The sequence below is a fragment of the Clarias gariepinus genome, chromosome 12, assembly GCF_024256425.1.
Source record: "Clarias gariepinus isolate MV-2021 ecotype Netherlands chromosome 12, CGAR_prim_01v2, whole genome shotgun sequence".
NCBI classification, from domain to species: domain Eukaryota; kingdom Metazoa; phylum Chordata; class Actinopteri; order Siluriformes; family Clariidae; genus Clarias; species Clarias gariepinus.
The window spans coordinates 27090841-27104594 of NC_071111.1; the positions used below are offsets into that span (position 1 = coordinate 27090841).

The window sequence follows — 13754 nt, forward strand, 5'->3', positions numbered from 1 at the left end:
GCCTCCACCAAAGAGTCTGTCTCCATAGCATTGCCTCCAACAATAGCAAAGGTCACAAAACATGGAGCAATGCCCCAATTATTTGCATATTTAGAAGATACTGCACAGTGTTGGTCCACCTGTAGATTACACACCATTACTTAGTGTTGCAATATAACTAAAATTTAAGTCAAACATTTTTGTCAATGATGTACAGCTACAGATGGATTTAATGAGATGTGTTTTCTCTTATTAATACACATGAATTAATACATAAATTTAGTGTATATTTTTGACTAATTTACCTCAAGATGTAACATGTGAGGGATAACAGGATACGGTGCTCCAATTCTTCAAAAGGATGCAGATATAACTATGATGCATTTTTCTTTTTTTTATAATAAAAAAAAAAACTGAATGAGAAAACACATTAACCTCACACCTCCATATCAAAGCATTTAATTTGAACAGTAAAATACGCTTCCTCCTAAATTACTAGCATAGTAAAAATTTTGATCAACTTACCATAATATACTGAGTGGTCTAAACATGATTTAATCATAAGTGAAGAATCCAGAAAGCTCGCTAAAGTATAAACCAGCTACTGGGTCAAAATAACACAACCAGGTGTTTGTTTTTTACCCCCAAAATGATCCTGGATCAGACACAAACAGAAGACATATAAGACTTTATAATGATATAATGACATATAAGTCATTAAACATTTACATTTAGGCAGACGCTCTTATCCAGAGCTACTTAGATTTTTATCTCATTATACATCTAAGCAGTTGAGGGTTAAGGGCCTTGCTCAAGGGCCCAACAGTGGCAACTTGGTGGTTGTGGGGTTTGAACCTGGGATCTTCCGAACTATAGTCCAATGCTTTAACCACTGAGCTACCCCAATTGCTTTAGGATTACATTTAGGATTACATTTAGTAAATTTAGGATTTAGGATTTTATTTATGTGTGCTAACGAAACACATTTTTCTCATAAAATACAGTATAGCCGACTATTGGCACAGAATATAAAAACATGAGCTCTCCACACCCCCATATCAAAGTGTGATGGTGAAAAAGCAAATGAACTGAATGGAAATGAGCTTGCTCCTAACACAACTACTTACTCACTCATCATCATTACCGCTTAATCCTATATTCAGGGTCGCAGGGACCTGGAGCCTATCCAAGGAGACTTAGGGCACAAGGCGGAGTATACCAGAGTACCCGGAGGAAACCCACCATGCACGGGGAGAGCATGCAAACTCCATGCACACGGAGACGGGGAGGAATTGGCCACGACTAAATTGGGGAGAAAATTGGAAATACTCCCCCCACAAAAAAAAAAAAAAAAAAATCATATTTACTTACTATAAAACACTGCCAGCTTTAAGTGGCGTGCCCTTCGTCTCAGAAGTGAAGAATCCAGAAAGTTAGTCATGCCGTTTCTCAATTCCAAGAACGTAAAGAACGGACTTGACTTGGAAGTGCACACTCAAGGGTTTGAAGACACCGGATATATATTGCAAATGGAATGCAGAGTACAGGATGCGTTACACAGGCGCAATATATTATACCATAACTGATTATACCAAAGATTGCCAGTTAGAAATACCCAAAATAAAATAAATCCTCTGTTTTAAGTACTACAGAGACATCACAGCCAGCGGTAGTTTTCAGAGCTTCATTCCAAGGTGTGACTGGGCAGCTACATACTGTAAGTGCAGAGCGCCTGGGGGATTTGCTTGGATCTCAAATCGCCGAAAATGTTGGGGCAATTTTTTAAATAGATGCTATAAGTAATTTTTTTGGATTTTTTCCCGATTTTCTCCCTAATTTAGTCGTGGCCAATTCCTCCCCGTCACTAGGGGGCTCCCACATTAAGGCTACTTCTACCATTCAGCCGGGAGGGCTGAAGACTATCACGTGTTTCCTCCGAACCGCGTGACGCCAGCCGACCGCATCTTTTTGAACTGCTTGCTCACGCACCATTAGGGGCGAAGTAACACGCTCAGAGGAACGTGCTAGCCGCTCCTTCCGCGTGCGCGAGCTCACAGACGCCCCTGATTGGCTGTAGAGCCGTGATTAATGTGGGAGCGCAAGTGCCTCTCATCACTCATTGAGTCAAATAACCCAACCAGGTGTTCATCTGTAAATGATTCACCACGTCTCATTTGACCCAGCAATGAGCAACCCAGCAGTGTGTTTACAGAACCAGCACAGCATTTTTTTAGAGTGTAGGCATTTAGTAGAATTTTACATTTCTTGAACCAAACAATAAACATGATACCTATTCACATTTTGTATGGTCAGTAATTATAATGGTATCATACATGTTTGAAAGCTGTACATGGTCTATATTTTAAGTCTCCTGACCTCATCTGTTTCGCCTCAGTAACCTGTACTAATTAATCTGCATGTTATGCATCCTTCGCAGGACGTTTATGGTATCTGTCAGAAACAAACAATAATTATAGTCTACCATACATTAACATTACAATGACTTCAGATAATAAATATTTAACATGAAATAATAATAATGATGATAGAGGACTTACTGCAGGACTTCAATGAAGGATACCTGTAGTTTTTTTCAGGTAATTACCTGAATATAGGGCTATTTTAGGAATTAACTGTTTAATACCAAAGTTACAAAATCATATTTTAATGCAAATGCAATCCAACTGCATTGTAATGCATTGTACTTCATAAAATCTGCAGTAAAACTCGGGGGTCATTTTAAATTACATTGTTATTTAGAATAAACAAGTGATATCATACCAAATAATAAAATATATATATACAGTATATTCAAACACATCAGCTTTAAAGTAAGTCTTAAATGAAGATAAAAATCTGGTGATGAAGAGTGTGTCATTGTGTCTCTCTACAGGTTGTGGGATTGTGGTGTCTCAGATGAAGGCTGTGCTGCTCTGACTTCAGCTCTGAGATCAAACCCCTCACACCTGAGAGAACTGGATCTGTCCTGGAATAAAGTAGGAGACTCAGGAGTGAAGTATCTTTGTGCTGTACTGGAGAATCCTCACTGTAAACTGGAGACACTGAGGTAAGATCATCTCTCTGAGAGTCACATGACCTGCTCCTCAGTAAGACACATTCTCTAATAGTGAGACTGAAGCAGAAGTTTTAGGTTGATCATTAATGTCCTGAGGAGGAAGATTGTTTCTTTTCACTGCACACTGATTGTCACAGAGTCTTTGGGTCAGATGTACGTATGTGAGAAGCTGCAGAGCAAAACATGACTTGATGTGACTGCAGTGTGTCTGAAATGACTGTGAAATTTAATAAAACACTGTAACTAATCACACAAACTGCACCTGGGACACAAACTAAATGCACTGTGTGTAAGCTGTAGGGTTTAAAATCAGCAGGGAAATGCAAATGAGAAACATTTTATTGGTCTTAAAGCTGAAATAATGTTTATTTTGTCAGTAAACATTCGTCTCCATCTAGCTGCTATAAACAGGGTTGCCAGATCTGCGTCATAGACACAGTATTAAGACCATGCAGTCTTTTCTAATAGTTCTTTCACTGAGATCTTAAATAGTCTTGTATTATTTCAAATTTTGTTAAAAATCAAGAATATCTATAAATAAACTCACTGACTCAAATACACGCATACAGTAACACAGAGCTGAAGTTAAGAACAGGATCAATAGGTCTGTGTATCAGAGGAGATCACAGTGCATGATCACTACTGTATGTTTAATATACATAATAGAGTTACATCACACTGTTTTCATACCACTTTGAATTTTGGGAAGGCTCTGCCATGTTTGGTTTTAATGCTGATTGGTTGCCATGGTGATGAGAGTTGAGAGCAGCTTGTTATTGTTTTTAGATTTGTGACATGATGTTTTCTTTCGAGATGAATGCCTGAGAAACATGGCCACACATGCGGTTCACAATCCATCGTCTCACATCAGCATCATCATTACACTTTTCTCTGCAACTCCTTCTCAACCATTCATGGGAATTTAACTAAACCTTCACAGAACATTCATTAGGAAGCATAGATATGCCCTAGCTATCTCATTTTTGGAAGTAGCACATGCAGTGGGCAGGTAACATGTCTTCCTTGGAAGACTCCCATATACTGTAGACTTCTATATTGCTTACACTCTACAAGTCACTGGGAGTTCATGAACAATTTTGCCGTTGCTGTCACAGTCTAGTTGGGTCATGTGAACTTCTACACTGTAAAAAAAAAAATTCTGTTAAATATAAGTAAATTACTGGCAGCATAGACGCCAGCAATCTTCTGTAATTTTGCAGTACTCATACTTTTAAATTACTTTACAGTTTATTACTGTAAACATAAAAGACAGTATATTTCTGTAGCTCTGACAATTTACAGTAGAATACTAGCAGCACAGACACCAGCAATCTACTGTAATTTTACACTATACAGTACATCCAGTATTTATTTTACATCAATCTTCTGTAAAAATTAAATGCGTAACTGATTATTTCAGTTTAACTTTTATTTTCTCTGTTTATTAAAGAAGGGAATAATTGATAATAACTTTATCATATTAAAATTTCCAAATAAAAATAGAAAAATATTGCTCTGTAAATATCTATGAAATATACTATAAACACCACAAAAAAACTTTTATTAAAAGGTGGAGTCAAAAAATAATTTTAGGTTAAAAAAATATATATATTAAAAAAGTAAAAACAATAGCCATAAATTATTCTTAAATTTCATATCAGAGGCTTCTTGTTACATTTAAACTCAAAAACTTTAAACAAAAACAAATCATGGCAATTTTTTATTTATTTTTATAAATATTATATATTATATTTGCTTAATAATGGCTGCTTAAACCAAGGCAACACATAAAAACTTGTTAAAACATTACAAGCATTTTAAATTGTAAAAATGTTTAGTAATAATATCAGTACAAGTAATAACAAAACAAAACAAGTAACATTAACAGTACCTGTACCTGTAACAGTAAAACCTCGGATTACGAGTAACGCGGTTCACGAGTGTTCCGCAAGACGAGCAAATATTTTCAATTAATTCTGTTTTGGAAAACGAGTGTTGTCTTGGTTTACGAGCACCGAGTATCATGTATCACGCGTGCGCTTCTTGTTTTGACGCCGAGCGTCAGTGATTACAACTGAGCCAACGGTTTTTCTCTTTCTTGAGTTGCGGAATTGTGGGTAATCATCTCCTCTGCTGGGTCTTAGTGCTCGTCTCTTACTGGTATAATCAACATCCTTGCTTGGTGTACTGTTTACTATAACACTGTGTGTGTGAAACATATTTTATTTTGTGTTTGTAAGTATGTGTGTACTGCGTGCGTGTATCGTTTCTTATAACACACGTGTGCGCGCGAGTAAAGCAAAGGAAATCTCCATCTCTGTTTCAGCCTGTGTGAGCCTATGTGTGCGCCACGTAATTTAACACTTTAAACAACTTTAACACTGTGTGTGTGTGTGAGAGAGACTGCATGCGCACAAGAGAGAGAGAGAAAGAGTGTGTGTGACCCACACACACACACTCACTCTCTTGCGCGTGAGAAACAGACACACACAGAAAGCAAAGGTGCTTTTCAAAGGTAACGTGCGGTTCATTTGTTTGTTTGTTTGACTTTACAGCAGTGATTCCGTTATTAAGCGCTCACACGAGTGTCTTAGTGATGTTCCTTGTTAATTTTTTAGACAAAACAGTCTTTCCGTTAATGTGTGTTTATGTGAAATTAAAATAAGAAAGGTTTACTGTGTATTAAAGGTTTACTAGAAGGTTAAAAATCCATTTTCTCCCTCAGCCTCTCTTATGTGTGTGCGCACGCGTTGATACACTTGGTCATACATTCTCTCTCGGGACGGTAGGGGCTTTACACACACACACACACACACATTTTTTATATTTCTTAAGGGAAAATAATTTTTTAAGGGAAATTTAAATTTGGTTTATGGGTGTTTTGGAATACGAGCCCGCTTCGTGAACAAATTATGCTCGTAATCCAAGGTTTCACTGTATTTACTTTCTACGGGTCCTGTGAGGGGATACATGCCACAGTACCTGTAATCACTCCTTGGCTCATTGTTTCTCTCCAGGTTTATTTCAGAGTACCACTGCAAAAAAGCAGTAAGCAGTAATTTAGTAACTTTCTCTAGAATTGTCAAGCAACAATAACAACTCAGATAGTAACGTGATATTCACACAGCATTGACTAACAAAAACATGTCTTAACCCATTCCTAACATTACCAAGTTTGCTTAACATCTTTTATGAAATTTAAAGGTTAGCCCAAAGAGAAATCAAGTATAATTAAAAATCATTAACTATATGATTAACTCTATAGTACCTGATCAGCAGAAATAATAGTATATAGATATAAAGAACTATATAGATAGTAAATAACTTTTAACATGCAATATTTGATCAATTCTAAGAAAAGACATGAAACAATGAACACTTACATTTAAAAGACAATTTAAAACAATGTAGTCAGGCTTGGTGAGAGCAGAATCCTTGAAAATATAAGTGCCCGAGTTACTCACATTTCAGCACTAAAGTAAGTTCTAAACACATTTTCACAAACTCGACAGGCTGCTAAGCATGACCCTCATGCATTGCTCCTGGTAAAACTACCTTTATAAATAAAATACTTCCAAGAAAACAAAGAAAAAAGGTTTAAATTACCATTCAGATTGTTGGTGCAGATGAAGATGAAGGACTTCCTCATACATCCCTTCAGAATAAAAGCTATATAAATAAGTAATGACGTTTGCAGCAAGTTCACATATACTTGACTAAAAATGATCTTTTAAATTGCTGCTTCTAAAAGTTATGTTTAAGATAATAACACAAAACTAATTACTGAGATAGAACAGTAATGAAATTTAATCCGCTTTTTTATTTATTTACGCTTTTGACCAGGTGTCACATACATCCTATACCTCAAAAGAACAAAAGTCATTAATGTAAGTTACGTAATGTCAATGACGATGCTCAGCATAGGAGTCCTACAGGTACAACTGGCCAAACCTGTACCAAAATGGGAATATCATAAACGCACTAATTTACGCCTTTATAGTCTCTTTTGCATTTTAGCCAATTCCATGAGAAGTTTTGATTTTATTTGAGATATTTAACTTGAGCATAGACTGTAATGATAATGGACAGTATTGCTCCAGAGCAGGGGTTGGGAACCTTTTTGACTGAGAGAGCCAAGAACGCCACATATTTTAAAATGTAATTCCATGAGAGCCATACAATATGTTTAAAACTAAATACAAGTACATTTGTGCATTTTATGTAAGACCACACAGTAGAATAAGTCTCTGAATTCTTTTTAATAATGTTGTTATGCTGTTGCTTACCAATGATGAATAAAGTACTTCTTACCATTAATGCGACTTCAGGTGCTGCATGGCTTTGCTGATGGCTTTGTAGTCTGGTTGATACGTAGTGAGGTTAAGCTTCATGCAGACATTGAGACTTCCATCTGTTAAACGTGATCATAGGTTGGTCTTAATGTTCTTTAGATGTGAGAAAGACTGCTCGCATGAATACGTAGAGCCAAACATTGTCAATACAGCAATACTCACACGCTGCAGTGTGTGGTATGTGACGGGAACACGTTCCAAGTTTTGACAATTAGCTGGTCCGCGGGTTAAAGTTTTTTCATTTCTCCCCACTTGTGTTTGCTCGTCAACACTGCTTGCTGTCGTGCAAGTCTTTCCAAGTCTTCATTCAGTGACTTGAACTTATTCACCCACATGTCTGAGGCCTTCAGGTCAGCAGCTTGTAGCTCAAAATCTCTGACGGAAACACCGGGGATGTAACTCAGGTCGGCGCTGACCACTGCACACTCGTGTGAAAGGGTGATGAACTTAAAAAGACGAGTGCGCTCACAAAATTCTCCAAAGCGCGCTTTGAATGATTGCAGGAGATTAGATGTGAAGCCCGCTAGCTGCTGAAGATCAAGATGTTGAGCAGGGTCACTTGCTGTGCATGCATCTTTAAACTCCCCCAGTTTTTCAAAGTGTAGTAAATGATCTGTTTCAATGTCGGCGATTGAAGAGTTCTAGCTTGTTTTCAAATGCAAACACTGCTTGTTAAAGGGATAAAACTGTATTTACAACGCCTTGCATTTTCACATTGTGCTGGTTCAGATGTTCATTTATGTCCGTGAGATAGTAGAACTTCAGGAGCCACTCAGTGTTAGCTAACTCAGAATGCTCAACGTTTTTCATTTTAAGAATAGTCCAGATTTCGCTCAGCTGAAGCGGCTGCGCACTTTCGGCTGAGAACCTTCCCTCTTGACAACCAATGCACATTGCTGTGCAGAAGCAGACTAGGATAATTATTCCCAACTTCCCAGCAGGGTTTTAAATTGATGATCATTTAAAGCTTGGGCAACAATAAAGTTGACCACCTGAATGACCAGTGACATCACCTCATCGAGCTGTTCACCACATATCTGAGCACAAAGCGCCTCCTGATGTAGGATGCTGTAAAAACTTGGATGTGTCTCTTTTCATGTTCACGAAGAAGCGCTACGAATTCTCTGTTTTTCCCCACCATGCACGGAGCACCATCAGTACACATCGATATAAGTTTATCACCGGTATTTTTTTTTTTTTAGCAAACTCAGTGAAAGACTTTTATAAATCCCCCCCTCTTGTTGTCCCTTTAATAGGCAAAACAGCAAGACTTTCCTCACTTAGTGTGTCACCGACAGGATACCTTGCAATCACGCTGAACTGGGATGAATGGCTTACGTCTGTTGACTCATCCAAAGCGAGAGAAAAGAATGGTGCTGCATTTATGTCCTTCACTTGTGTTGCCTCAATTTGATTTGCCATCATGATGGTACGATCGTGAACAGTTTTTGCCAACAGAGGCATGTATTTTATTTATTTGATTATCTTGTCTTTATCCGAAAAGTCGTCAAAAAGTTCATTGGCAACATCAAGCATGAATGTTTTGGCATACTCCCCATCTGTGAATGGCTTTCCGTTTCTCACAATTGCTAAAGCACCAGCAGAGCTAGCTGAATTCCAGTCATCTTGTTGAGTCCAAACACGGAGTTGCTGTTGACTAGCTTGCACTCTCTACAGTAGCTCTTGACATGCTTTCTTCCTGCTGTCCCCCGCAGGATATTTCGATGCAAATGTAGTATGGCGCGTGTCGAGGTGCTACTTTATATTTGTATCGATGCAATTTTATTATTGCAAATTAGACACACTGCAGAACCTGCTCTCTCCACAAAGGCGAATTCTTCTGTCCATTCCTGCTGAAAAGTACAATGGTCCTCATCTTTTATTCTCTTAGCTATCTTTTTCGATAAAAGATTTTCTGCAATTAGCTAGCTGGCTACTTAATTAAAAGGAGGGAAGTTTACTGCTTGACCTCACAATGACCCATGTACGTTATGCATTATCCAATAAAAATTTGGTGTTGTCCCAGAGCAGCTGTGATTGGCTCCATCCACCCGCAAACATGAACATGAGTGATAGGAAATAAATGGATTGAAATACATAAGAATGTTTTATATTTTTAACGTTATTTTTTTTTAAATTAAAGATTTGTCTGCGAGCCAGATGCAGCCATTAAAAGAGCCACATCTGACATTTTTTACTTTCTATTAGATTTATAATTAAGCAATATCTATTTAAACATAAATTATCAGCAAATAATCTGGTTTATACAAGACATACGTTTTTTTATTTAAATATTTATACTTTACATAATATCTTTTAATTTATGATTTTTGTTTGTCCCCATATTTTACACTTTTTCATTTTTGATCATGCAACGAAATACTGTACATACACACATCTGCTTAGAGAAACGAAATATGAGACTCAATGTAATCATTTTTTATTACATTGTTAATTAGAATAAACAGTTAATGTCATTTCAAATAATAACATAATTTTATAATCACCTTAGCTTGGAAATAAGTCTTAGATGACAATGAAAATCTGGTAATGAAGAGTATGTCATTGTGTCTCTCTACAGGTTGCGTGGTTGTGGTGTCTCAGATGAAGACTGTGCTGCTCTGACTTCAGCCCTGAGATCAAATCCCTCACACCTGAAATACCTGAATCTGTCTAATAATAAAGTAGGAGACTCCGGAGTGAAGTGTCTCTGTGCTGTACTGGAGAATCCTCACTGTGAACTGGAGACACTGAGGTAAGATCATCTCTCTGAGAGTCACATGACCTGCTCCTTAGTAAGACACATTTTCTAATAGTGAAACTGAAGCAGAAGTTTTGGATTCATCATTAATGTCCGGAGGAAGATTGTTTCTTTTCACTGCACTCTTTGGGTCAGATGTACGTATGTGAGAAGCTGCGGAGCAAAATGTGACTTGATGTGACTGCACTGTGTCTAAAATTACTGTGAAATTTACTAAAACACTGTAACTAATCACACAAACTGTCACAGGTGGGGGCAGAACGAGGTGAATTCAAGCACAGATGAATAAAAGCAAAGTAGGTGGGAGCATGGTCGAAAAACGGAAGCGAGGGTCAAATACCGGTAAAGCAAAGCATCAGCGAAGCATCTGAGCCAAATCGTCAAAAGAGGGAGCGTAAGATCGGTAACAAGGAAATTAAGCAATGAAGCAACTATCCAAAAAAAAAAAAAAATTGAAACAAAAACCATGGTCAAAAACAAAGAAGCGCCAGGTCTTCCTGCAAAGGCGGACTAAGGCTTGGGCAGATGGATCGCTGACCACCTCCTCCTGAGACGGGAACAAGGTACTGGAATGGAGACAACCTGGTAGATGATGAGACTTGGGTGTTATGAGCATACTTGACCCAGGGCAGGAACCTGGAAGTGGTCATGCACCTCAGGGGGACCTTAAGAGCCTGGTTCTTCCTATCTGTCTGCCCATTGGTTTATGGGTGAAATCTCAACGACAGACCGGGATGGCACCGATAATCTTACAGAACTGTGGACCATGATCAGAGACATTGTCCTTGGGTAAGCTATGAAGCTTAAAAACATGGAGAATCAGGAATTCTGCAGTCTCCTTTGCGGATGGAAGTTTAGGCAGGAAGTGCAATCTCTGCTCTTCATGACTGTTTCGAGAACACTGACTGGAACATGTTTAGGGAGGCTGCAACTTACGTCGACTTCACCAACTTGGAGCATTACACGTCATTAGTGACCAGCTACATCAACAAGTGCACCGATGATATCACTGTCCCCAAGAGGATCATCTCACGACCCAACCAGAAATCGTGGATTACTGCGGAAGTGCGTGCACTTCTGAGGACCCGAGACTCTGCCTTCAAAGCGGGAGACAAGGTGGCCCTTAAAAGAGCAAGGGCCAAACTTTCTCGGGCCATCAGAGAGGCGAAGCGCGCACACGCCCAGAGAATCCACAACTACTTCATAGCCAGTGGCGAGACACGGCGCATGTGGCAGGCAAGGTGCTCAGAGAATGTGCGGAACAGCTGGCAGATGTTCTCATCGACATCTTCCACTTCTCTTTGAGCAGCGCTGTCGTTCTCATGGCCGTTCAAGGCCACCACCATCGTCCCCATGCCCAAGAAGTCTAATGTGTCCTGTCTCAATAACTACCGTCCCGTTGCATTTACACCCACCATCATGAAGTGCTTCGAGCGGCTCGTCATGAGACACATTAAGACCCTGCTGCCCCCCTCACTGGACCCACTGCAATTTGCGGACCGTCCTAACTGCTCAACGGACGACGCCATCTCCACTACACTTCATCTTGCCCTCACACACTTGGACAAGAAGAACACATACGTTTGAATGCTGTACATAGATTTAAGCTCAGCATTCAACACTATCATCCCTCAACAACTGATCGGGAAGCTGAGCCTGTTGGGCCTGAACACCCCTCTCTGCAACTAGATCCTGGACTTTCTGACCGGAAGGCCTCAGTCAGTACGGATCGGAAACTGCACCTCCAGCACTACCACACTTAGCTCATTTCCACTACACTGGTGCTGGTGCTCGGCCGGTGCTGGACTGGGAACCACTAAGAACCGGCCCGCATTTACACTAGACAGGAGCTCAGCGGGAGCAGCATGATAATACGTCACAGGCCACGCCCACTAAACAGAAACAAACAAGTCAGTTTACTCCAAACTATGAAAATGTATTTCAGTATCCAAAGGCAGCTTATTTAACGTGTTATCACTGCTGCCACTTTTACACAGCCGCTTTTTTTGTCCCTGTAGTCTTTCTTCAGTCTTTTTAGCCTATTACACTATTTGGTCGGTTGTTCGTGTGAAGCCTGCGACTATTAGTTCTTCTCTTATTTCCTCATACACTTTTTTTTTTTCTTAAAGCACTTCCTGATTTCTGCTGAATATCGACGGATGTCCAAATTGCTAAAAGCGCGTTTGTTTCGTCTGCGCTCCACATTAACAGACTTTGGGTCTCCGCCATTTTTTTTATGCTCCCTATAACTCCGCCCACCGCTCGTGACGTCACGGGTTCTCGCGACTAGACAGCAGAGTTTAGGGGCCGGTTCGGTGCTTATTTTAGGGCAACGGCACAAATTGTTTTCTGTGGAAAAGCGCGGCACTGGTTCCAATATTGGGAACCGGCACGGGAACCAGAGCAGTGGAAAAGGGGTAACTGAGCACTGGGGCCCCAAATGGCTGTGTGCTTAGTCCCCTGCTGTTCACACTGCTGACTCACGACTGTGTAGCAACACTCAGTTCGAATTACATCATTAAGTTCGCTGATGACATGACCACGGTGGGTCTCATTAGCAAGAAGAGAGGAACAGAGAGGAAGTGCAGAGGCTTACGGAATGGTGTAAAGACAACAACCTTAAAGATGTAAGGTGTAAAGATGGTTGTTGACTTTAGGAGGACACGAGGCGACCATTCTCCACTGAGCATTAACAGCTTCTCTGTGGAGATCGTCAAAAGCACCAAATTCCTGAGTGTCCACCTAGAGAAGGACCTCAGCTGGTTCCACAACACCAGCTCCCTACACAAGAAAGCCCAACAGCGTCTCTTCTTTCTAAGAAGACTGAGGAAGGCCCAGCTTCCACCACATTCTGCATCCGCAAAGCCACAAGCATTGTGGCTGATTGGACACACACTTTACACTTCTGCCATCTGGAAAAAGGTACCGAAGCATTCGGACACACACATCCAGACTGTTCAACAGCTTTTTTCCACAAGCCATCCGTCTTCTCAACAAAAGGGGACTGGACTGATAAACATACACACACACACACACACAAACATTATCACTCAGCTTAACTCACCTACCTCAAAACATTAAGACTGGAACGACTAATCAACACAAGCGCAAACACACCAATCTGTAAATGCTTCATTGTTTATTTCTTTTGCACAATATTCATTACTGGATTCCTTTTCGCAATAATTCCTTAATTCTTGCTGCTACATTAAGGAACGTTTACAGTTTCTCCACTACCTCAAAACCATATTATTATGTTATGTTATGTCGTGTTTGTCGCACTGTCACTTTGTTGTTGCTCTTGCTTGCACATTTGCACGTGCACTTTATGTTGTCTGTTTAAAAAAACCTGTAGATAGTCTTCCTTAGCTAGTTAGTTTTTGTTAATTTATGTTATAAGTTTATGTTGTCAGGTCAATCGGTCTTGTCTCTGCTAGCCAGCTAACTAGGCTAGCTCTTAGTTAGCTAGTTTAGTTTTTTTGTTAATTTATGTTGTTTAACGTTGTTTCGCTTCACTGTGTACTAACTGTATATGGGTGAAGTGACAATAAAGCCTACTTGAACTTGAACTTGAAGGTGGGTAATT

The 13754-nt window shown here is 39.6% G+C and overlaps 1 protein-coding gene across 1 annotated transcript in view; it reads left to right on the forward strand.

Annotated features, from left to right (window-relative positions):
- Positions 1-13754, forward strand: part of LOC128533817 (NACHT, LRR and PYD domains-containing protein 12-like) — a 75917-nt gene that overhangs the window by 45008 nt on the left and 17155 nt on the right. Inside the window, exons 6-7 of the mRNA XM_053508077.1 lie at positions 2873-3046; positions 9989-10162. Coding sequence (XP_053364052.1) covers positions 2873-3046; positions 9989-10162 — 348 coding nt within the window. The remainder of the gene's footprint in view (positions 1-2872; positions 3047-9988; positions 10163-13754) is intronic.